Source organism: Agelaius tricolor, unplaced genomic scaffold (assembly GCF_023055355.1).
Source record: "Agelaius tricolor isolate 1412-34295 unplaced genomic scaffold, bAgeTri1.0.p SCAF_18, whole genome shotgun sequence".
NCBI lineage: Eukaryota > Metazoa > Chordata > Aves > Passeriformes > Icteridae > Agelaius > Agelaius tricolor.
In genome coordinates this window covers 12,049,796-12,075,400 of record NW_027269278.1, presented here as the reverse complement: position 1 = coordinate 12,075,400, position 25,605 = coordinate 12,049,796, and the positions used below count along the sequence as shown (strand labels likewise).

General features: G+C 42.9%; 1 protein-coding gene across 6 annotated transcripts in view; it reads left to right on the top strand.

Annotated features, from left to right (window-relative positions):
- Positions 1 to 24,652, top strand: part of RNF130 (ring finger protein 130) — a 55,492-nt gene extending 30,840 nt beyond the window's left edge. For 2 of the 6 annotated variants that reach the window (XM_071443348.1, XM_071443344.1), the window contains 3 exons: positions 5,283 to 5,379; positions 6,803 to 7,007; positions 17,924 to 24,652. In XM_071443348.1, coding sequence (XP_071299449.1) covers positions 5,283 to 5,379; positions 6,803 to 7,007; positions 17,924 to 18,033 — 412 coding nt within the window. In that variant the 3' untranslated portion in view covers positions 18,034 to 24,652. The other 4 variants (XM_071443343.1, XM_071443345.1, XM_071443349.1 and 1 more) reach the window with 4 other exon arrangements.
- Positions 24,653 to 25,605: the final 953 nt, after the last annotated feature.

Genomic DNA, 25,605 nt, shown 5'->3' with positions numbered 1-25,605 from the left:
TGTTATGCAGAAGGTTATTCAGAAATTAGAGGAGGAACTTCTGGAAACTGCCCACCAGTTATGGACCACTGAGATGATTGTTTTGTATACTGCCTCTTAAGAAAGCTTCTCTTGTGTAGTTCTACTGTGAGGCTCAAGGACATGGAATGAAAGGTCACAAGTCCCACTCTTCTGTGCCTTTCTCTTGGTACTGAACAAAGGGCAGGAGGAGCCCTTGCCAGTGAAGAGAGAATGACTCTTCCTGATAGGAAAACAGCTGTTCCCACTGAGCACAAGGCCAGAGTTGGGATTTAAAGCCAACTTCCTTAGTTAAACAACTGCCCCTTTGCAAGCAGTGGAGATGTTGCTCATATCCACAGATACCATACAGACCATTTGAACAAGGTGCTCATTGATTTATTTTTTAAATTATAAAAAAAAATAAGAAAAGTCCTTTTTCTTCAGATGCCTTTGTTGAGCTGCAGTCCTGCAGCCAGGAGCCCTGGGCTCTCAGGGGTACTTGGAGCTGCTCAGGGAGCTCTGTGCAGGTGCACCTGGCTGCCACCTCAGCACAACCTGCCCCAGTGCAGTTTCCCATGTAAAGGGGAGATCAAGGCTCTTGTGTAGATCATTTTCTGTTCTGTTTTTCACAAGAAGGTAAGGTCAGCAAAGGCTCAGATTACATTGCTGCCAAAGGCTGTATGACGACTTTTATGTTCGCTCTCTACTTCTTTTTTACATCTCACTTTTCATTTGCTGCAGCCCAGCTTTTAAGTTAAGTGCAAAACCATCTAGGCTAGACACAGTGAGATGGATGCTTTCCACAAGACATTTTTATATTTGTAGATGAAAAGCCAACTAGTACCTTCAAAGATGGGCCCAATAAATTTCAGATTCCATGTGAGATTTTTCAGTCTTCAGTACCTGGGATGCTTATCCCCAAATCTTGTTATGGAGGTTTAACTTCTTTCTGCTTCCTCATATTTCAACCTTCTATTTTAGTGCACCATGCAATGTTAGTTAAAAAAAAAAAAAAAGAAAAAAATAAGAAAAAAACAGCACACAGACAATAAAACAAAGCCTACAAGAGAGTTTTTAAGCCAGATGATAAAATAAATTGCAAGGAAACCATGGAGAAAATCACTTGACCAAGAGGAAGCAAATAAAAGGCTAGAAGTTCTCACTGTGCCTGTTGTAATCATTAGACAGAAGGAATCACTGACACGTGACATCTTTGCTGCTTTCATCAATTTAAAAGTAGCCTTTCCCTTTAGTAGCACAGTTGTTCTCTGCAGTTAAGTATGGTCTGTCACACTGTGCTTCAGCAGAGGAATGTGGTCTGGGCAGACACACAGCAGGCAAAATCTACCAGCAGCTGAGCAAGCTGCACCTAAAATTCTGTAGTGAAAGACCACATTTGTGATGTAAAGGTTTGTGGCATGTGGGAAATTGTGGCAAATTTAAAAATAAACTAAAGTGAAATGGTAGAAATTCAACTGCCTTGTTTGCAGTAGTTCATTTTTGCTTCAGAGAGAGGTGTTCAGGACCAGCAGCCTGTGGACATATCTATGGCTTTAGTGCATAGAGGGACAAGCAGCCATCTGTTTTAGGCTTCCAAGCTTGAGGAATGTGTCTTTTGTGAATGTCATTATGCAAGTGAAAAGTGAGTAGAGGAAGCAAATGTGAGAGGGATCCTAGCAAAAGACAAACTTCATGGACAGTTTTCCTTATTCAGATAACTTTATTCTACCATCACATTGTTGCACCTAGGGGCTGAACAGGCACTAGGTGAAAAGTGATCAGGAGTGGGTAGTGTGAAGGATTAGTGAGAGATAAGGGAAGGGGAGAGCAAAGTGACAGGTTAGAGAAGAACAAAAAATGACATTGGAAGGGGCAGAAAGATGGCCAAGGAAGGAAGCAATGAATTAAAAAGATAGGAAAATCATTAAAAGAGTAGCAAATACTATAAAATAAATGTCTTTTGAGCCAAACTTTTAATATCTGTCCTGGGCAAGAAGGAGCAAAGTGACAAAAGTGACTAAACTGGATTTTCAGATTTTCATGTTTGATTCTGTGCTACTGCAAATAGCTGCCTTTTTAAGACCAAATCAACATAGAGTCTTGATGGCATCCTTTCTGCTTCCTGCAGTGCCTTGGACCCCAGGGCTAGGAGAGCAGCTGCCTCCAGCAGTAGCCAAAGAACCTCCTTTGCAGCAGCAAAGGTCCCTTTGGTGGGATGCTGCACTGAGAGCAGGGAAGGGCAGTGAGCTCTAGGGAGACAGAACTTGTACATCATTCAGCCCTTCTCCTTCTGTGATGTGTGAATTTGGAGGCCTTACACCACCAAAAGATTCCTAAGTCACTTTCTCCCCCGTGAAATGCTGCAAAGAAGCTGTGTTGTACAAGAGTCAGTGTTATGGTGTTTATTACCAGCTGGAGGGCAGCTGGATTGGGTGTGCTGACAGAGTGGAAAAATACCTGCAGGTCACCTGCCTGGAGCTGTGCCTGCATGGGAGACTCTGTCAGTGCTGCCAGCCTGGCTGCTGGCCCTGCTCCCTCCAGCCCCAGCCTGTGTCACCCCTGACTGCCACCCTCCAGCCCCAGCCTGTGTCACCCCTGACTGCCATCCTCCAGCCCCAGCCTGTGTCACCCCTGGCTCCCATCCTCCAGCCCCAGCCTGTGTCACCCCTGGCTCCCAGCTGTGGCTCCCCAGGCATTGTCACACCTGACTCCCAGCGTGTGGCTCCTGGGGAATGTCAGCAGCTGTCGTGACCAAGAGCAGCTGGCTGGGAACTCGTCACGTTTATGGTCTTGGAATACCAATTACAGAAGTAGGAAGATGGAGGAGGTTTGTGAGAGCAGAAATTGCAAGGGCTTACTTTGTTAGGGTGAGGTTTTGAAATAATTCTTGTTTGCTGTCGTCATTGCTGTATAACTGCTCTTTAACTCTTGCAAACAGAGAAATCCAGACAGAGCCTGAGCCACAATGATGTTATCAGCAAACTTTTTAAGAGGTAGAGAAACTGTAAGTAGGTAGAGCCATACTTTCTAAATCAATAACCTTTGGAGAACTGCACTTCTTTGAAACACATTAATAAACATCCTTGAAGATTTAGGAACTAAAAGCAAAGAATTAGGAGGTCATAAAAACAATTGTGCTGTGTATATAAATATATCAAAGTGCTAATGACTTTTTAAAATAACTCATTTAGTGGATACATGTTGGCATCTATATCAGTCGCCTGCTTCACTTGATCTGAGTGCTTCTACAGCACTCATTAGCCAATAATGATGTAATAAAGCTGTTTTCATACTTCTGTGGAGTCTTGATGTCTACTCTTGCCCAAAATACTAGATTTTCAGGTTTGTTCTACTTTAAAAAATAGACTCAAGAGGCTTCAAATGTAAGTAAATAAAAGTAATAATTTACCTAACTTAGAAAAATAGTATCTCTGTATGTTTCAGAATATTTCAAACCATTATGTATCACCCAGAGTTTCTAAACATTGTTTCCTGTAGTTTTGTGAGTAATAAAGGGAATACATTAAGACTTAATAATAATAGAAGTGAGTCTATTTTGGGTGATGATTTAAACAGAAGGCCCTGTACATACCCTGTTTTTTCTGATTGCCAGCTTGCTAGAGGACACAGGCCAGCCAAGTGGCTAACTGCCGTCCTTTAAGTTTCTATTCCTGCATTATCTCGGATAGAGATAAGCAAAATTATTTTGCTGCCTGTCCATCTTCTGTTAACTATTTTACACCCTAATTCTGCATCTTTACTTAGTACAGGTAGGACATACAGCTGTAGCTGCTTAGAACTTCATTATGTTCATGTTCTTTAGTCCCTCCATCAGCCTGAGTAGACATAGACTGTTATATAATTATATACTGTCTTTTGCCATGTTTAACAGTTTCAGAAGGCCTTTCAGGATGCTTTCCAGAGATTTAATAGAAAATTATCTGGTAACATGCCTTATTTGGTCTCTGGTTTTAAAATCCCAAGGGATAGGGAGCAAAGAACTCCCAGATTCCATTATGAGCTTTCTCAGGCACAGAGCACAAGTGTAACCCGAGCAAGGAGGGAACAGAAAGAGCATTTCAGTTTTGTGCTGCCTTGGGGCACACGTGGCCACCTCTTCCAGACCCTGCTGATGCCTCAAATAGATGCCAAGACCTGCTTGTTCTGCCCCTGCCCTTTCCCTGCTGGCTCCAGAGCACAGCTCTTTGCTGACTAAGCAGCCCTTGTAATTGCTGATCTTTGTCATGATCACCAGTCTGTCGTGTTTGGGTGTGCCTGCTCTTACTGGCTTCTTGCTCTGCAGTCAGCACCACTGGAAATGAAGGATCAGGGCTCTTATCATAGGAATTAATATAGGCAGTTACTCAGACTGGGTTATTATGAGTATTTACTAAAGCTGTATTGGGTAGACAATTTTGTGATACCCATTCCTGCCATGAATATGCTCTGAAAAGTTCTTTGCCTTTTGAAAAGCTAAGTGGGCATTTCCTTTACTTCCTTTAATTTATATACCTTGTTTTGGTCTTTGCATAGTCCTTTCTTGTTATACTGGTTTATATCAATCCCAACGTTTATATCCATGTATGTGATTAAGATTTTGAATGCAGTGTAGGAGGTAATTCAGACTGTAGCCTATTGCAGAGTTCCCTGCTTTGCAAGTAGGAGCCCAATTTGCCTTTCCATCTCTGAAAGCCCAGTTTGCCTTTCCTTTTATTTTTATGACAACTGTATGGTGATGGACATGTTTTCCCTCTTGATATCAAGAAATACGGATGGCAGGGAAAGCCTTCTTTCTGCTTCAATGGGATAATTATAAAAGCCTTTTCAAAGTCAAACAGGAGTGTGTTTGGGTTGGTTCCACTCACTTGTGAACAACATTGACAGCTGATGGGTCTGTGCTCTTCCTACCAAGTTTATGCTCAAGATTCTGCATCAGAACTGAGACAGGACTGTAGACAAGGTTCTGGTGGAAATGGCATTACTTTCATTCTTCTACTTTACATCCACTACTCATATCCACAATAAAATGGGGAGAGGGGTGAAGGGGGAATGAAAATCAAGTGTTTCCTCCTAACTGAACTATTAATAAAGAGAGAGAGACAACAACAAGCAATATTTTTAATTTATTCTTTAAATTACTGCAATTAGCACAGAACACTGACAATTCTAAGAATTGCATGTATTAAAAAAAAAAAAACAAACAACTATCCAACAGTTTGAGTAGTTTTCATTATATTGAATAGAATTGTTTGCAAATTATGTATGTGCCTTCTCTGTTCTAGGCATGTATTCCACAAAATCTGTGTGGATCCATGGCTCAGTGAGCACTGTACATGTCCAATGTGTAAACTGAACATTCTGAAGGCACTGGGAATTGTGGTAAGTTGTTTGGTTGTGAGCTCTTCCTCTTCCTCCCATGTCTGAGACCCAAAATAGAAAGAATAATTGTGGGGAAAGAGGGGGAAGGGTGTTCCAGTACCCTTACTCAGAAATATTTGGGGGTTTTTACAGATTTCTTTGGTGCTGATTTGTTGTTTTTCCTTCTTTCCCTGGTTGGTAGTTGAGAATATATTGTTATTTTTGCATTTATGACAAGTATCTACCGGAATTATGTTAGATTCTCTGTAATCTTCCTTTTTCTCAAGTCCTTTCAACTTTTCTTGTTAAATTTACTCTCTGAAGCTCTTGTTCTTGTGGCTTCCTGTAGGCAGTCTTAAATTTGCACATTAAAAGCCCCACCCTAGCCAAGGCCAGTGAGTTTTCCTCAAGCAGCTCATGTCTTAAGGGATCCCCAAGGACTTCTTTCATTGACCAGTTCACAAAAGGATAGCAGTGAAACCTCAAAGCAGATATTTTTAATCTTTCCTGTATGAAGAAAAAATTACAAAGTGGGAGTGATGCTCTTTTCAAAGTAAGAGAAGACCATATGGAGAGACTGTCTAAAGTGGCTTTTGATTCAAGACAGTGAGAATAATGAGGCCTCCATTTTTAGCTGTGTCAGTCGCAAGTTTGCACATTTCCTAAGAAATAGTAGCAGATATTTTGTGGATGACCTGTTTTTGCAGTTAATAGCATCCCTGGGTTTTTAGAAGAGGATACAAAATTCAGAGTTTGTCATGACTGTGGTAAACCATGGAGTCATAGGCTATGATATAGGTGTATTTGAGTCTCTTCCTTGTATCTCAGTCCTTTTTTCTGCTTCTTCCTTCTCCTCTTTAAGAGGTAGTATTGTATTTGCTGGGAATGCCCTGACAAAGGCAGGAATGATGAATCTCACTCCATGTTCTCAGAAGGCTAATTTATTACTTTATAATACTATATTATATTAAAGAATACTATACTAAACTATACTAAAGAATACAGAAAAGATACTTACTAAATGCTAAAAAAATAATACTGAAAACTTATGACTCTTTCCAGAGTCTCAACACAGCTTGGCCCTGATTGGCCAATGGGTCAAAACAACTCACACCCGAATCCAATTAAACAATCACTGTGGGTAAACAATCTCCAAACACATTCCACATGAGCAAAACAGAGGAGAAGCAAATGAGATAAGAATTATTTTCCTTTTCTCTGAGGCTTCTCAGCTTCCCAGGAGAAAAATCCTGGGTGAAGGAATTATTTCAGAGCATGTGAATGCCACAAGATAGAAGTTGTTCGTTCATGTGTTTCTCACCTGTGTGACCTGAGAACAGCCACAGCAGCTGAACAAAGTGTGTGTGTGTGTGGTTCCATTCAGTGTGTGGGAGTGCTGCAGGTTGAACATTCCCCAGTGTAACGTGGAGCTGTGTTTTCCCAGCCCAACGTGCCGTGCACAGATAACATCGCCTTTGACATGGAGAGGCTGACGCGGGGGCAGCCGGCGAGCAGGCGCTCGGCGCTCGGCGACTTCGGCACCGAGAGCTCCCTCAGCCTGGAGCCCCTGCGCACCTCGGGCATGTCACAGCTGCCACAGGACGGGGAGCTGACACCGAGGTCAGGAGAGATCAACATTGCAGTGACAAGTAAGTGTCCTTCGGCTCCCGGCACCATCTATGGCTTCCGTGGTGTGTGCGTGTGTGTGTCCTTCTGTGCTGCAGGGCCCTGGTGATGGATGTCCCTGCAGGGACAAAGGTGACCTCAGTGTCTCTGCAAGAGGCATATGCTCCTTATTGGAACCAATAACTCTGGGTATGACAGTGCCAACACTTCCATTATTAATGGTATATCCATTTAGATCCGCGTACAAAGAACCCTGGATGAACTGAAATGGCACCAAAATAACCTTCCTGAATTCGGTAACCAGCACAAGAAGCTGGATTGCCAAAACTGTTATTTACCCCTTCAGAATACTTTACATGCAATAAATTATACAAATATAAATATTTTAGCTGATAGCTATTTCTGCAGACATTTTTTCCCCTGAGAACATTGCTACTGGAATTCTGACGTCACTTAGCAGGTGTTTTTTCTTACAAAATTTGTGACTTAAAGAAGCATTTGATGTGCCAACATTTGAGTATTGTCCAAGTGTTTTATAACATCAGAAAACTGTTCCTGCACTGCTTGAAAGCTCTTATCCTGAAGAGTAGCATGGAAAATTTCCACTTACTGGAATTTACCTAGGGTTTTTAATATACAATAGCACTATAATAAATTCCACACAGATTGGGTGGAATTGCATCAGTTTTCCATATGCTGTACAGTCTCAACTTGATGCACAAATGGTTGTTTTTCTGGCTGAATTGAAAAATAGAATCCGTGCAGTACAACAGTCTAATTTTCTGCTTGTAGTTTGTTTATGTGCATCTGTGATCTAGATTTTGAACTTAGTGACACTGGTTGCCACTGATACATGTATACAAGGCAGTGACACCAATGCAGTTCATAAGAATGTTTCTTTAGATGCTGTAGCAAAGTAAATGTCTCATTAAAAAAAAACCAAAAAAAACTCATGTCATAAAAAACGTAGTCCATGTCTAGAAATGTCCTGATCTGAGATGGAGAAATCCACATACAAAATCTGGATTCTCCACAAAGCCAGTAAGTCACTTTGCCATGCAGTGTTCACCTTGCACTCAGTTGTGTTGAAGAAGAACAGATCTGTTGCTGTGGTGCTTCCTTGTCATGGGTGGGAAAATTGTAGTTTTCACTTTTTAGTAATTGCCTTTTCAGAAGGTGTTTTTTACTGTCTGTTCCCAGCTGTAGTGCTGCTTGTGCACAGATGGGATCCCAGGGTAAAACAGGAAATAACCACCAACAGTTCATTCTGACAACGTTTATAAAGTAAAGCTTTAGAAAGGGCTCTTGAAATGTTTGTATTTATGGATGACACCTGCATTCTTTGGTGCATCAGAGTTAAACCAAAAGCTGTTCAACAACAGTGTTTGTATTCTGAACTGTTACTGTATGCCAGGTTGATCCTGGGGAGAATTTTTAATAGTGAGCATTCTTTAATACACTTCTTTGTATTACTTTTTATTTAATATGTGTCTACCCTAGTATTGAAATTATTTTTCCTTGTATATCTGTCTATTAAGTAGAAAACTGCAGTTATGTTTTACTGTTGAGGAATCTATCCTGAATTTTGTTGGGTTTTAAATAACACTATAACATAAATTCAGGAGGGAGGGGGCAAAGACACAGTTGAAGTGTGACAGTACTTTGGGTGTGCTTGTGTGAAGCACTGCATCTCACCCAACCTAACCCAACCTGACAGTCGTCTCTCTGACTTGGGGGTGGACAGAGTTCTCATTACATTCCCCTTGATCCTGCATTTCACTTTACATTGTTAAGTAACTTCTTTATCGCTAACCCTTGGGCTCAGGCAGGAAATACTGTTTGTGCCATGCTTTTTTTCTGCACCTCTCTCCGCTTCTTCTTTGCTAGCCTTCTCCCGTCAGTAACTCTGTGGCTTAACCTCCTTCTGCTTCACCTCCTGGGGCCAGTCATGGCTTAGAAGCCTCTTGCCTTCCGCCAGTGGTGTTTGAGGGAAATATTGGCATCGCTTTCTCCCACGAGTGATTTCCTCCCTTTCCTTTGTCAACAGAAGAATGGTTTATTATTGCCAGTTTTGGCCTCCTCAGTGCCCTTACACTCTGCTACATGATCATCAAAGCCACAGCTAGCTTGAATGCTAATGAGTAAGTAAATACTCAGATGTTTCTGTGCGTTTCTGGTGGGTGTGTGTCATGGACAACATTGGGAATAAATACCAGCAGAAGGGGGAATATGGAGTTTTCAAGGAATCAAATTCATTTCCTGCTTTTCTCAAACATGAGTGTCTCTGTTAACAGCAGGTTTCAGGGTAACATGTAAAGTCCCTCTTAATTTATATTTAGCTGGGTTGTCTGAGGAAATCTCCTAGCTAAGTAGAGACATGAAAAGGGGAAAACAGAGAATATTTATGGTCAATTTTTGATCAATGTTCTAGGTAAACATTAGATTTCTGCCATTAAATTCCTATGTTCAAAATTCACCTGCCAGAGCCAAAACCTACTACCAGCAGCAGTTAACTTTTACAGTTTTCACCTCACAATTTTATAGTCCACTTTCATATTAAAAAAAAAAAAAATCTGTATTCCTAGTTTGCACATTTTCAACCTGGAAACCCCCAGCCTCCCTTCATGCAGGCAGGACAATAAATCACCCTAGTAGATGACTTTCAGTCCTTTTTTTATAATTCTGTGTGTGGCCAAGTATAAATCTATTTTGCAGATCTGTTAACCAGGTACATCTAGTTATTTTCTTGTAGGTGTACAGAATATCTGGGCTCAGGATATATGTTTAATCTTAATTTAATTTTTTATTTGGGAAGGCAAAGTGTCAACATCTTTCTTTGTCTCTGAACATCTTGACACAGCTGAGTTTCCATTAAAGTGCTGATCTCTCTACCAGAAGTGGGGTGAGATCCAAAGAAATGCAGCTGGGAAATGCAGCTTTATAAACATTTTCTTGGCTTTTTTTTTTTTTTTTTTTGCCTTTGAGATAAGAGAAGGGGTTTGGATTTTTTTTTCTGTTTCTTTTTTTTCTTTTTCCTTTTTCTATTTGGAAAGTATAACGTGTCCTCAGTAAGATGGAAACATGTCTAATAGTCTCCAGTGTAAAATTTTAGGCAATCTCAAGCTAATGATCTTCAGGAGGGTCCATAATATTGGTCATCAGGAATTTTTGATTACCACTAATTTGCAAATCTTCCTCTTCTTTTTCATATGCTGATTCCAGAAGGGCTTCATGAAGAAAACTTTAGAACTTCAAAAAGCCCTATCAATTCTACTGATTTTTTTCCATTTGTCAAAATCTTGAAATTGCAGCCATCAATCAGCAGCTTGGTGACAGAGCTGCAGCTGAACATAGCTAATCTTTAATCTGCCTGGAAAAGCAGCTTGGGAAGGCATGGGGCAAGATGAGCTGCAGAACAGGAATGTCTGCATTGCTGGGCACTTGCACATCCTTGGGAAGGAGGAGGAGCTGGAGCCCATGAAGTCTTATCCAGATGTGGGCACTGATAGCAGCTGCATTTCTGCCTTTCCTTGCAACTCTTCTTCTTATTTCTCAGTGTAGTCTGGGACTGTTTTTACTGCAAGGACAAGCTGCTGCACATTGGCAGGGACTTTGGGCCTCCAGCAAAGTGTTTTCACAGTGATGTTCCCTCAATACAAACAAAGGGTGTGCTGATACAAGGAGAGCTCCTGTTCTCAGTGATAGGAATTGAAATGCAAGCACATCAAGTGTGTGCTTGAGACAGACTTGAGAAAACTCACAACCCAGCAACCAGAGCTTCAAAAATCACTTATTTGTGTAACTGAGGTTCTTGGCTGTGGCCTTTAACATCAGCAGCTCTTCATCTGAATCCTTTGGGATCTGAACAGCCTCCACAAGTGCTGCTGGGTTCGATTACTCATTTTAGACTCTTTAAAATGAAACTAATGCTAAGATTTATTGTTTCACTGGCACCTTCCCAGTGCCAGACAAAGAATTTCCTGTGCTGAATATCATGCCAGATATATGGCAGCTCCTTCTCATTGCTTTTTCTATTAAGCAGCGTACCTGCTTTTTATGCTGCTCTCCATGTAAAAAGCAATGCTGGCATATCCTGCCTTACTTATGGTAGTGTTTCAAGAGGAATCTGAGGGGGTTTTCTTATTGAAAAACAACAGTAGCAAGAATGAGGCCATGTAATATGCTGATGCAAGTAAAAGACCGGAAATTCTGCTTTAAAACTCACCTAAAAACACATCCTGTACCTTTTCTTTACTGTGTCCTTCCCACAGCTTAAACATAGTTATTTAGAGCATTAGTTCTGGAGTTGTGAGTATATACATATTTAGCTGTGAATATGTATGTTTGTGTGTGTGTATAAATGCAGACACATGCATTTTTAAATAGCTGTGATAAAAGTAAACATTGTCTAAGTGATAAAATAAGGGGCCAGCTGCTTTCTCTTGGTCACAAAATACCCTTACAGCACCAGTATAAAAAGTTTTAGGCAGTGTTTGAAAGGAACAGAAGCAGCACAGTTTGCCTTGTTTCCTAGGGAACAGTCAGAAATTACAGTGTAAGTGTGGATTTAAGCCCAAAAAGCCCAAATATTGGATAGCACCACTTAGAGAAAGTTTTCAGTAGCAGATGGAGTGTCCTCAAAAGCTTAGAAGTGGTCAGACCTCTGATTGTCCTGTAGGAATCATGTGACAGATACAGACATCTCTTAATGCTCTGGCTTTGTATAATTAGTCATTTTTCAGTAGCTTACTTTTACAGGATTTTTTTCTTTTTTTTTTTTTTTTAGTATTGGCACTATTAACTTTAACATAAATATTTTGTTCCTTTTTTTCTGCCCTACAGAGCAGAATGCTATTGAAGAAACGCTTTCCGGCCGATTGCCTTGGAGAGAGACACCTATTTTTATGCATCATTTATCGATCATGCAGCACAAGCAATTATTTAGTACATTCTATTTTTTCATAAAATTTGCTGATGCCAAAGCTTTGTATTAAAGAAAAAGTGAAGAAATAAAAAAAAACTTTAATTATGAAATCTTACTCTGTGAGAATTTCATTTTTCTTGGGCTTTCTGTGTTAGTACTCAAGTCTGAGAGCATTTTGTAAATTTTACAAGGTGCTTTATTTCCTCTGAATGATTTTATCTTTGCAGATCTCTATTATTCTCCATTCATTTGGGACACAAGCTAAGTAGTGGAAATCTCATGCAGTGCCCTTGTTATGATGCCAGTCAAGTGACTTAACTGCCACTGAAGTGACTAAAAAGTGTTGTTAGCAATCATTTGACATCAACTTGTTCAGGAAAAAAGCTGGGTCAAGCTGTCAATTCTGCTATAATGGACTTACCTTGACTCCAGCTGAGAATTAATTTGAAATAAGAACATTTTCTCAGTTTCTCCTCCTGTAACACTCCTGGTCGTCCTGGGAGCACTGCAGTATGATTTTTGCCTTGAGGCCAGACATTGCTGGAGATTTGCAATGCTGTGGTCTCAAAACACAAATCATAAACCTTTTCTGTCTTTTACTTTCACCCTGCCCTCCTTTTGATAAAAGTGAAGCTGCTCTAAACTGCTTCTTCCTTCCAAATAACAAGTGAAAATGCAGCATTTCCCCCGCTGCCATGTGTGAAGCCTCCTTTCATATCATTGGCAGGGGTTAGTTTTGGTTCAAATTCAGATCATGGGAGATTGATAACGCTCTTTAATGTAGAAGCTCTGTGCAAGCATGTCCTTTCTTGCCACAGCTTCTGTACTGACGAGGAGACAGAGGGAAAACATCTCCCCTCACTGTCCTCACTCTGGCTGTTTCACGCCAGTTATGCAAGCCCTGTGTGAGTAATTTCACAACAGTCAGTTAAAACACAGAGGCCTGAGTCGCAGCCAAATGCTAATGCTTGGCTTAATGAGATGGGTAAATGAGGGTAACAAGTAGGGAAGGAAAAAGTAATTGACAGAAGTTAAAAACTGTTCTGCGTTCAGTTGTTTTTGTTGTTCTCGGATCAAGATGTAGAAAGTGAATGCTTTCTAATTTAATTAAATGAACAGAGAGAACCAATTTTGCTGTGAGATTTAATTTTTTTATGTACTGGGAACTAGAGGATTTAATTTAATTTTATTTTTATGTATAGGCACTTTTAGAATTTAGGAACACAGCCAGATGCTACATTAAAATAGTTTCTTAATTCTTATTTGTCCATCAGGCTTCAGCTGAGAAGGCAGCTTTTATAATAAGCAGTGAAGAATGTGATAGCTTCAGTGCATTTAATAGAATTCTTCAGTGTGTCCTTGTGAAATTCTGAAAGAAATATGGAAACAAAATCAATAGAGCAGTAAGTGCATTTTGAAAGACTGGAAAACCCCATTGGACTTACTCATGAGAAGAAAAAAACCCTCAAACATTCTGTGTTTGAGGGCTGTGTGCTTGTAACGTATAGCATGTGTCAACTAAGTGTTGTTGCCAAAAGTGGAGGAATGTGGTTAGAGCATGATTTAGGGAACAAGCTGTGGTACATGTTTTCTTCACTCATCTCTCAACAGCAGTAGTAAAACTGATAAGTTTGTGCTTGTCTCCTGAAGCAAAATTCCATAAGTGCTATTTAATGCTGTTGGGCAGGGACCACATGAGCAGTGCAGTGACCCACATGCAAAAGGCACCATAATAGTTCCAGTTCATGTTTCTGCTTCAGAACAGCAGCAGAAGGAGAAGTTGAGTGATATTTGGAACAAAAGGGTTGACAGGACTTTTTAGTGCATTTCCCTCCATGGAAGATTTAAATAATTCAGCCTCATCTTTTCCAGTTGTTTTTTTTTTTTGAGCCTCTAACAGTTGTCTCAACAAAGTGTTAATAATGATACAACTTTTGATAGGTTACTTAGAGGTCAGGCAATGTTTATCTGTTAATGAAATAAATATGTTCAAAGATGGACCCTACATCATCCCAGAAACTTTTTTTTTAGCTCTGGATAGACAGAAGGAAATCCCCAAAGTTTTTCATAGAATCATCGAACCACTTAAGTTGGAAAAGCCCTTTAAGAACATCAAGTCAAATCCTTAACCCAGCGCTGCCAAGCCCACCACTTAACCCTGTCCCCAAGTGCCACATCTGTATCTTTTAAATACCTTGATCCAGCATATCCAGATCCATCTGTGGAGCCTTCCTGCCCTCCAGAAGATCAACCCAGCTTGGTGTTGGCTACAGACTGACTGAGGGCATGCTCAATCTCCTCATCCAGATCATTGATAAAAACATTAAACTGAGCTGGCCCCAGTTCTGAGCCCTGTGGATGTAACTCCATTCCCCTTGTTCTCTGGGCTGAGCCATCCAGCCTGTTCTTAACCCATGTATGGTGCACCTGTCCAAGCCATGGCAGCCAGTTTCCAAGAGTGCTTTGGGACACGGTGTCAAACTCTTCCAAAGTACAGGTAGACACATCCACAGCCTTTCCTTCATCCACTGGGTGGGTCACCTTGTCACAGAAGACCAGGTTGGTCAAGAGGACCTGTTTTTCCTAAACCCACACTGGCTGGGTGTGACCCCCTGCTTGTCCTGGATGTGCCATGTGATGGCACTAAAATGATCTGTTCCATGGTCTTCCCTGACACCAAGGTCAGGCTGACAGGCCTGGAGTTTCCCAGATCCCCCTTCCAGCCCTTCTTGTAGCTGGGTGTCACATCTGCTGACCTCCAGTCAGCTGGGACCTCCCCAGGTAGCTGGGACTGCTGGTAAATCATGGGAAATGGCTCTGTGAGCACCACAGGGCTACCCCAAGGAGTCTCCTTCCTTGCTTGTCCTTTCTGAAGAGTTTTTAGCCATCTGTTGCAGCACTCCAGTTGTGCCAGTCATCCCACCGTGTCTTTCAGGGTCTTCTGAGGAAGCACAACCCTGCTTTACAAGGCTGTAAATCAACAGCCAGCACCAAGTGCAAAACTCTGGCCTGCCCCAGCCTTGCTCAGACTTTACCTCTTTTACCTGAAAGAGCCATTTGAGTGCAACTGTTCATGCATATGGAAAGCAGTTGCTTTAAAGTCTTCCTGCTAAGCTGGCTTTGAGGAAAGGGTGCTTTATCAAATAGTTGCACTCTGTTCCTTAACTGAGAGGGTGTCTAAAACAGATTAAGGTAGGGGGTGCTCTGATCAGATTTCCACAGTAAGGAGTCTTTGCTGGAGGAGCTGTGGAAGGGGCCTTGGTCTTGTCGTCGCTTTGGTGGCATTCTATGGTTGGTATAAAGATAAATTCCAGGGTAGTATGTTTATTTTCACACTCCATGCAAGTTATCTGAAAAGTTCTTTTAAAGCATATAATGAAGAATAGTGGCAGAGAGCACTGAAGGATTTATCTTCATGTATTAAAACTGCATGCAGCCTTCCCATTTGTTTTCTGTACCTAAGGGATAAATCTTGATCTTTCTTGGTAAGTGCAAAATAGGAAGAACAGATTCATAAGCTGAATTTGGAACTGCGGATGTTTTTACTTGTCCTTAAGATACATTTATTCAGTAAATTTATCAGCTGGACCAATGCCACATTTTTAAACAAACAGTAGCAATTTTCTGCATTAAGGGGAGTATGGCTGGGTCACTGTGCCCTGCTGCTCCAGCCATAAGCTGTGGGCAATGCTTCTGACCTGGTTAATGGAGCACCTGAAGATTGAGTGGTGGAAAACACTGAGCAGCAGCTGGAGTCTCAGCTCTGGGCTGGCTGCAGTGGATGGGAGAGGAGACAGGAAAAGAATGAACGATGTGTCTCAAAAATGGTATGGAAGCCAAGAGATGTCTATCTGTCTATGGAAACATGCAGCCTTCCTGGAAGTGGGTGGTTTAAATTTCCTTTGCCAAGAAGGACAAAAACGTCACAGTAAAGAATTTTGGAGGTGTTTGACATACACTGTCTATTTCCAGATTAATATGAAATACTTGTTGTCAGATGACCTGCTCTGCCTGTTGATTAAATCTCTCCCTTCAACCTGCTAGAGTGGAAGTCTGGGTGCACACAGAGGAAATGGCAGCCAGGGCTGTCTGCTTCCTAATCCCATGTTTGATTTCTGTGTAATAAAAACAAAAGCAGCCCCAAGCTTTTAGAATCCCTTTGGTTTGTTTGAGCATTGGTTGTGTGTAACATTGCAGCAGGTGGAGGAAGGGGGGATGAAATATCCAATATTCACAGCTTATTTCAACTGCAAAATGAGACTCACTCATCAAAAAATAAATGATCCTGACCCATAACACAGTCTTGAAGTTAGTTTTATCTGGTATAATTTCATTGCAGGTTCAGGGTTTGGGGTTTTTTTTGCTTGAATCATAGAATCATTAAGGTTGGAAAAGATCTCTAAGGTCATCAAATCCAGCTTTTGGAGACAGACCATGATAATCTGGAAGTCACAGTTCCAGCTTTATGTTTCCTTAAACACTCAACCTTTATTTATTTATTTATTTATTCACTGGCTTTTATTTTAAACATTGCTCAGTTTTAGAAACCTGTAAATTTGGGGGACAGTTCAGATCCAGATTTATCATTCCCCGCCAACTGCTTCTGCAAATATATTCCAAGACATCCCACTTGTTCCAAGTACCTGGATACAAGCTCCTGGCAGAGTCAACAATCCACTGCAATGTAACCACTACTTTCACTCTTGTTTCAGTTAACTACAAGATCAAAAATTAATTTGCTCATGACAGCTTCCCATTCTCATTGTAAAAAGTGGAATGAGTGTGTGCACTGACTTTTGCATATGAAAGAGCAGCAGATCCATTGCCCAACTCCATTTTCCTGCTGGGCACTTGTAAGCAAAGGGCACACAAAATCTGTGTCTTTTGGGTGAGTGGGAAAAGAAAAAAGGCGTTTTGGACTGTAGCAGCTGAATTCTTATTTGCTTATGTCTTCTGTAAGGTCTTTATTTCAGAATGGGATAGGCTGGGCTCAAAATTTGGCAAAGAAAGGGGGATTTAAGCAGCTAAAATCTGCCAGGGCTAAAACTACAATCCCCTAAGCATCTTGCTTCACTGATGCCTGAAACTGAAGGCACCTTAGTTTGCTGAATGCCTTTTTGATGTACTTGGAAGCTTTTCATTTGCCTCCAGTTTGGCTCATGTAGCTGTTGTAATCTAAGGAGCCTTGCTCCCAGCTAATCCCCCCTGGGATCAAGAAACCAGGTAATGAAGTGTTTTGGCCAAGGGCCTGATCTGATGATAGATGCTTTCAGAGAGAATCGTTTGTACAGCAGGAGGGCTGGGCTCCTTGCAAAAACACATCTGTGGATGCAGAGAGCCACAGGAATGCCAGGCCACCAAGGAAAAAAAATGGACTTCCATTCCCCAGCTTATCAACAGCTGTGTGGTGCTTGTTTCGGTTACTGCCAGTGAAAAGAGGGTTGGGTCTCCTTGGTTATGTGCAAGGATATCCATAGGTGGCTGTTTCTAGAAGGTGACTTGTGGATGGAGTTTGCCGAGCTCTGGAGGAGGTCAGGCTTCCAACAGCATTGGTGGAATGATCCCTAGGGAACCCCTCATTCTGCCTGCTCCTTCCTTTTGACCCCAAGCTGAAGCGTTTTGTGCTGGTGCAGGGCACAGTGTTTTGGTGCTGACCAGAGATTTCAGGATCTTCTGAAGAAGCACATCTCTGTTTTACAGGGCTATAAATCAACAGCCAGCACCAAGTGCAAAACTCTGCCCTGCCCCAGCCTTGCTCAGACTTGACCTCTTACCTGAAAGAGCCATTTGAGGTGTGACTGTCCATGCATATGGAAAGCAGTTGCTTTAAATTGGCTGGGGAGCAGAGGAACAGAGGTGAAATGTTTCATATGTTTGTTACTGTTTGCTTTGAAGGGTGTCTGGTTTTTCCATGTGTACTGTGTTTTTATCCATCACACAGGTATGAGGATGCTTCACTCAGTTCTTCTATTGTCCATGTGTGTTGCTAACGTGGTTTTGTTCTACCTCTTGCAGGCAGTCACTTCTTCCATCGTAACTCTCTGTCCCCTCGAAGCCTGGTCTACGAGAGCGAGTTCTCAACCATCGAGCCTGCCTTGGACATGTACGACGAGAACAAAACCTGAAAGGAATCCATGCTCCTTCCTGGCCCTTTTTCCGTTTTTTTCATTTCTCATTCCTATTGTTGTGTACTCTTTCCATGGATCTCCTTTGTCTGAAGAAGAGCTGCTTTTTCCAGAACACGAACCCGCCTTCTCGTTTGCACAGACGAAGACCAGCTGTGGTGGATTCTGAGGGTGGCATCTTTGAGGTGACAAAGAGCTGTGACAAGCAAGGTTGTCTGATGGAAATTGCTGAGTAACAGCATGGGGAGCTGTGTCGGCCCAGCCACGGCGATGCAGGAGAGGTTTTACGGTGGCCCTAAGAGTTTGTGCTGAACTGCAAATGCGTCTCTTACACAGGCATCTGCTGTTTCCAAGTTTTTAGTTGTCCAGATGGTTGGGCAATGTCAGAAAGGGAACTGGTTGTAGAGGAGATGGCCAGTGACTGGTAAAAGCACTCGTATATCTTGGTCAATCCATAACCTTACTGTGAAATAATCCCTTCTGGGAGGGACCTTTATACGTGCATTGAGTTTCCTACAACCCACTTAACCCCGGACAGTGGCAAGCCAGTCTGATGTTCAAGCTGCAGAGAGGACCTGCATTTGCAGAAAGATTTCAAGGAACTTGATGCTTGGATTTTTTTCTCCAATTTGATTGAAGCAGGAGAAAAATGGTATACACAGAATATACTTTTGGTCCTTCTGTGTGCTGAAGTCAAGTGAGTCTTTTTCTGTAGAGAGGACATTCACAGAACCAGCACTTGATCTACCTAAAAACCATTAGACTTTTTGAAATATGCAGGAATCAAATTAGCTTTCTTTCTCACTTAACTTTTTTTTTGGGGGGGGGGGGTAAAAAAATCCACCAAATTTTTCACTGAGGTTTTTTAAAAGCCAGCATGTTGGCATTACACAGAGAAGAAAAGAGGTAAGCCTCTTATCCCACTCTCCTGTTGAGATCTGCAACAGTTATTTAACAAATACGTTCTCTGAGCAGTGCCCTTTCCCACTGACATCAATAACAGGAATGCAGAAAGCAGGAGAAGAAAGGAAAGCAGCTACTGCTTTGACACGCTGCAGGAAAAATCAATTTTTACCAGCATGTGACAAAAGCGGTGGGGAAATGGATATTGTTTGCAAGCTTCTGAGAGAACAATGCAGAAATGGAGAGCGAGAGAGGAGCCTCTGGAGCTAAGTCATCCACAGCGTTCCTCAAATGAGCCGACATGGAGGAGTGAGCGCTTCTGCTCCACCGTTTCCTACCAGACAATGCATAGCTGTTAATGAATGTTTGGATTTTTCTCCATTGCAGTCTAAGTTACTGTAGGTGTAGAAACTCATTTGTGTCCTTGTAATGTGAAACACAGTTTCACCCTCTGTATAGGAATCTTGAGAAATCAGTTAAGCCAAAAAGAAAGGTAAGACTTATCCTGCCATGCTTTAATTTCACCTGCTTTTGCAAGCAGGGGAATTTTCCCTCCTTTATAATGTTTTTAATTGTATAGCAATCTGCTTAACATATATCCTTTTCTGAAGTGTGATTCAGCTGTGTATTTAACATGGATGTTCAAGTGAAAAAGAAAAACCCAGCTCTGTAAAATGAGGAAATGAGCCTCTTTGCCGAGCATGCTTTGACTTTTGTTGCTGTGCGTCAGCCTTATTTAATCTGATAATTCAAGAGTGGGTGGCGTGAAGTGTAGGGAGGTTTTTCTCATAATACCCACATTGATATTTACCAAATGCACTTTTATTGCCATTCAGCTCGCTCTGGAAATGCGCTGAAGCCCCAGACTTTTTTAAGAGCACAATTTTGACACCCACTTTCTCCTCCAAAGCAGAAGTGAAAGTCACAGGAAGTGCCACAGGGGCTGGGGCAGCAGCAGGTTGTGGTCAGCATCCCTCCTCTGGTGCGGGGCAGGCAGTGACAGCTCTGGGCACCGCCGGCGAGCCCAGGCACAGCTCCCCATCCCAGCCCAGCTGAGCTGCACCTGGGCCCAGGCACAGCTCCCCTGGCTGAGCTGAACCTGGACAGGGCTCGGGGGCAGCAGAAAGGCTGGTTGAGCAGCCCCTGTTTTCGTAGTTACATCTGTGAGAGCAGCAGGGACATGTGGGAGCGGCGCCTTGGGAACGCAAACGCCCGAGAGGAAAATCACCATCTCTCAAGGATGTTACGGGGCTTGTTTTTATCCATGAGGGCAGTCAGGTTATGATAATCCCAGATACCTGGGTTACCTGGTTAAATGCCAACATGTCTTAGTGTCTTCCAGCCAGCACAGAGCTGCTCAGGTGGAGATTTGGGTAGGACAGGCTCTTGTAGCACTGCATGGGGTGCTGACACCCCAGGCAAATCCTTCTCACAGGGGCTGCCCCGTCTCAACACAGGGATTTCCCCTGAGGCCATTGGGAATGTCACTGGGGCACAGTTTCAGCACAAAACCAAACCTGATGATTTCTCAGCTACAACTGAGCCCATTTGCACGAGCTGTGTGCCAGAATATACAGAAAAGCTAGAAGAGGCATGGAAATTAAAAATTAGAAAGCACAAATCCCCTAAAGACAAAATAATAACTAATGTAATTTGTATTTTGCTAAATCTTATTTCTAACTGAATATCTTGGCTTTAAGCAGGGGGAGGGCATGTTTGCCTCAGTGGAGATCAGGGTCTGGCACAGCAATGTAAAAATGGATTTGTGCTGTAGCATCTTGGATAGGGGAGCTGGTATTTGTAATTAACATCCTGGATTTGGGACATCTTGCAACACTGGAAAAATTAAAAGCTTGTTCAAGCAATCAGTCCCTACGTGCATGCCAGGACGTGCTGGAACAGGCCTTCCCCAGTTAGTCATATTTAGGATAGGGAAGAGGCACCACAGCAACATGGGTGATTTTTTTTCTGGGCTGTGCTGGTAAGTTTGAGGTTTTCCTTTTAATACTAATCAGTATATAAAAAAAGCTTGATGATCATTGTTGTTCTTGTCCTGCTGCAATGGTGCTGTGTGTGGTTGAGTCATTTCACAGAAGTAAAATATACGGCAACCTACCAAGCACTGTAAGTGCCAGTAACTTGGAAAATCATTTTCAAGGTTAAAAAGAAGTGCTTCTTTTAACAGGAAAACATTCAGTTTATGACTTCTACATATAAAAAAAAGCTTTTATCTCCAAGTGTTTTCCTAAAGTATTTAAACCCCAACACTTTGCCTTCTCTTTCTCAGCTTCCTCTTCTATGAAAGTTTTGCATGTTCCCATAAGACATTTGTAAAATCAAGGTTTGCTTGTGTTCTTAGAGGATAATTGCCAGTAAGAAACCAGACTGTAAATGTGCTTTTTACCTATAATACACAACATTAATTATTAAATTTGAAGCATGTTAAAATTTATCTAATGACCCTCACAATTGCTCCCTCCAGTGAGCTCATGTGTTGGAATCTGCATTGTCCCTTTGCTCTAGGATGCTTGCCCTGGCACCTGAGGATGCTATAGGAATAGCCAGGTATCCTGCATTAGCCAAAGAAAAACCAAAACCAGTTTAATAAACATGTCTAGGACTATGTTATGAGACTTTCACACATCTGTTTTCTTTATACACATTCATGTAAAATAGTGCAAAGGCTTGGGAGAGCCAAGAGCTTTTCACCAGCTCCTGGAAAGCAGAGGGAATTCTGCAGGAAACATGGGTCACGCTGAGGCTCCAGGACTTATTCAGTCCAATTTAGGTTTGAGGTAGTGCCACAGTCAGTTCATGAGCAGAAGGATGAAGGCACCAGGGTTGAGCTGAAGTTCAGGCAGCTCTGCAGCCTGATTACTGGCAAGTGAGTTGACTTAATTATTAAAAACATTTGTTATTTTGCTTAGCTAATAGTAATTTGTTTTTTACAGCACAGGAAATAGCAGAGCAGCTCAGAAGCCGAGGCACAGTGGGGCAAAGGCAAGAGCCACGGGGCTGCTGCCAGCCCTGCAGGATGGGGAGAGAACAGGAGAGCTCAGGGCAGGGACCTCAGGAAACACCTTCAAATTCCCAAGTAAAGCTTTTGCTCCTTTTTCACCCTGTGTTACCCAGCCATACTTGACCTAATTTTCCAGCCTGAGCGGTGCAGAAGAGTGTGTGATGTGCCATGACAGCTTGCATATGTGTTGTTATATTTAAAGATATCTTCACTTTTTCCTTTCCCTGCTAGACTTGCTGCACTGCAGGGCAGCCTCAGCTCTGGCACACTCGCTGGAAACTGGTGAGCAGGGGAGGGAGTGAGAGAGGGAAAGATGTTCCAACTAAACAGACTGGAGGGAAATCAGGAGAGAGGTAGACAGCACTTCAGTATGCTGGTGCTCATTATCTGCTTTTTTTCCCTTGTCTTTGAAATAATTAAGAGAAAAAGCTGTGCTCCCTACCCCTTCCCCATGGGATGCAGTGACAAGAGCAGCACTCCAGGTGGGATTTTGCTCCTGATGCAGAGCCATGATGCCCTGTAACTCCCAGCCAGTGATGTCCTGAGATGTTGGCCAAAAACCCCAAATTCACAAGGGCATGCCAGATTTACCTGATGCTTGCAAAGTGCTTTTTTGGGAAATGAAATCTGATCACAGAGCCTTTGCAAAGCACCACTAATTGACACCTTGCTATCTGTCTTTCATTAACCTAGCCTTTTTCAAAGCCTGCAACACTCCCAGACACTTTTAATTCTAATCTCTACCTTCCACTCCATTAGTTACTACTGGTTTCCTCCTCTGGAGAGCTGGGTGAAGGTCCCTGTTGTGCAGGCACTGCTGTCCACTTGTTCTCCTGCATCTTCTTCATCACTGTGCCATCACCTCACTGTGCCATCACCATGCCAGCCAGCCCCTCCAAGGGGATGCATCACTCCAAACCACTCACAGTCTGTGGAAACCCAGAGGTTCCTGGTGGGCTGTGCTCAGCCAAAGCAGGGTGTGTGGGATCTGGGCTGTTGTTGGGGGATGCTCATTCTCTGGATCACTGAATGGAGCATCCTTTTGCTCTTCTGCCCATTAGCCTTGTGAAGATGCTCAGAAATGGATGTGTAGGTTGTGCAATAACATCTGAATATTTTTTCTTTCTTACTGCAATAATGTCCAGGGTCTCTGGGCTTTGGGGCTCTGTGGTATAAATTGTTGCCCAAAAATAGTCCTTTTCCTAAGGAGTTAATAATGAAGTATTAATATTCCTACAAAGTAAGAACTACATAGTGTTTTATTGAAAGTTGAAGCTGCTTAGAGTGATTTCAATGCCAGGCTGAGGTGTAACATTAGCTGGTGTCATACAGCTGGGACTGGGGGTTTGCAGCCCAGAAATCAGATGGACATGTATGTGAAGGCTCCCTCACTCCTGCTGGGCTATTCCTTTCTTCACTTGTATCCAGAAGCCCCTCAGGAGCCAGGAGCTTTTATTCTTTTCCCTGAGCTCAGCTGTGTGCATTTATGTGCCATTTGCCTTTTTTTTTTTTTTTTTTTTGCTGCTTCTCACATACTCCAGGGCTCGCCTTTGCTTGGCTCTGACTTGATCTTCAGCTGCCCAAACCCCTCGGGGGGGACAAGAGCAATTAATTCCCAGCAGAGCAGCTCTGCAGGGCTATGTTAAGGCATAGATCATCAGATTTGCTGTGGATCCCCTGTGCCTGTGTCTGTAACACCCTCACAGTGTCTCAGGCAGTAAGAGCTGTAGCTGCCTGCAGCCTTACTGGGCTGGTGACCCAGACTGGGCTGCACTGGGAGGGAGGATCATACAGAAAACAGCTCAGCAACCCTCCCATGCTCCAGCACAGGAAAGTCTGGGCATGAAAGTAAACTTGTTCTTTGCTGCTGTTAAGCCAGGAATGTTTAACAGAGTGTTTAGGGCTGTCAAAGCAAAGCTCCTGGTGCAGGTTCATGAGGTCCCAGCACGGCAGCGCCCCAGCCTGTTGCTTTCTGCTTGTGCTGGAAGGTGCTACATGAACGAGAGACTTTCCCTGTGCCACCACATCAGCAGGCAGACTTTCCCCACCCTGTATGTCTAGGCTTAGCTCCCAGCACTGGTAAGGTCTGTTGCACTGCTCCTGTAAAGGGGAATAACCTTTTGGAGCAAAAGGAGTGGTAGCATTGCTCTTCTGCTTGTCCCATTTGCCCTGTGGCAGTTTGCAAGTAGATGTTAAGTCCTAAAAGCTTCTCTGGGTGACCTGTGCCTGTCCAGGATCACCTGCTCGAGGCCATGGCTAACTATGCACTGACTCCACCAAAACAGGATCATTTTATCTCAGCAGAGAGGGGACCCCCCGGCCTTTGGGCACAGGAGACTGCAGCAAACAACAACAAAAACCCCAATTTGCGTGCGTGTAAAATGAAGAGTCTGTTTGAACTGGCTTGCTGCCAGGTGGGTCACACCGGTGTGACCAGGTAACCTGAACACGCCAGCAGCTGCCAGGGGTCTGGGGACACTGCAGGGACACAGGGACACACAGTGCCCTCCCGGCAGCCAGAGCTCTCCAGCCCCTGTGGAGGTGTAGCTTGCCAGCAGCAGAACTTGTTGACATGTTTTGATGTAAGTATAACACTGTATTGTAGTTACGTGGTATATGCCAGTATGTTCATAGTGTATACCGACTAGTTAGGGTTTGCTAATGTACTACATTTCAATAAAAAGCAGTTTAAAAATATGGAGTTTGTGAGTTTGGTGTCCGAAAATATGGAAGAATTAAAGCACCACCCAGTGACTCCAGTCCCTCCAGCATTTCTTATAGATCTGTCTTAGAGGGTAGTGTGGAACAACATTTTCAGAGGATTTTTCCCACTCTGATGTAAGCTTTTTTTTTTTTTTTTTTTTTGCTGTACTGGTGTCTAGAAATCCCAGGCCATTAAGGGCCACATGGTTCAAAGTGGCTTATGAATATGCTGGAGACACTAATCCACCTTCTCACAGCTTTTGCCACCTTAAAGATGGCACAGAGTGAGCAAGAACAGCAATAGTTAAATAGGGAAGGATCCTTCAGCATCTTCTCCCAGTGCTCAAACCCTTCCCACAGGACACCCACCCTTCAGAAACCACCCTGCTGCTCCCCAGAAGCAGCCATGCCATTGAGGTGAAGGCACAGCCCTGCAGGCTGAGCCAGCTAATAAATATTTATATTAGTGTACAAGGGCTCCAGCTGGGATTAGGGCACTGCACTAACAAAGATAGATCATCCAGGGTTAAAGGATTTAAAGCCTAAAAAAACCATGGCATTCCTGCCTTCCTGGGAGCTGGGCAATAAGCACAGAGATGGCAGATGTCAGTGTTTTCTGCTGTTGTAACACTTTCAGAGTTTGCCTGGAGGCTCTCTAATGGTAATTGAAACAAAAATAGTGGTTCACTAAATTACTGGGAAGCTGCTCCGTAGCCAAGGGATGAGAGGGAGCTGCATCTCCCCCTGTCCTGTGCTGTGAAGATCATCCTTGGCCTGGGCCACAAGCTTCGAGTGGGCTCCAGAGCCGCAAAGCAAGGACCGAAACGAACCAGCTTCCGGGAGGGGGATACCAGGAACCCCACACTGAATTAATGAGGCTGGGATGCTGGAAGGGCGTGTTCTTCACAGCAAAAAGGGCAAATTAATTCCCATCTTAATGTGGGAGA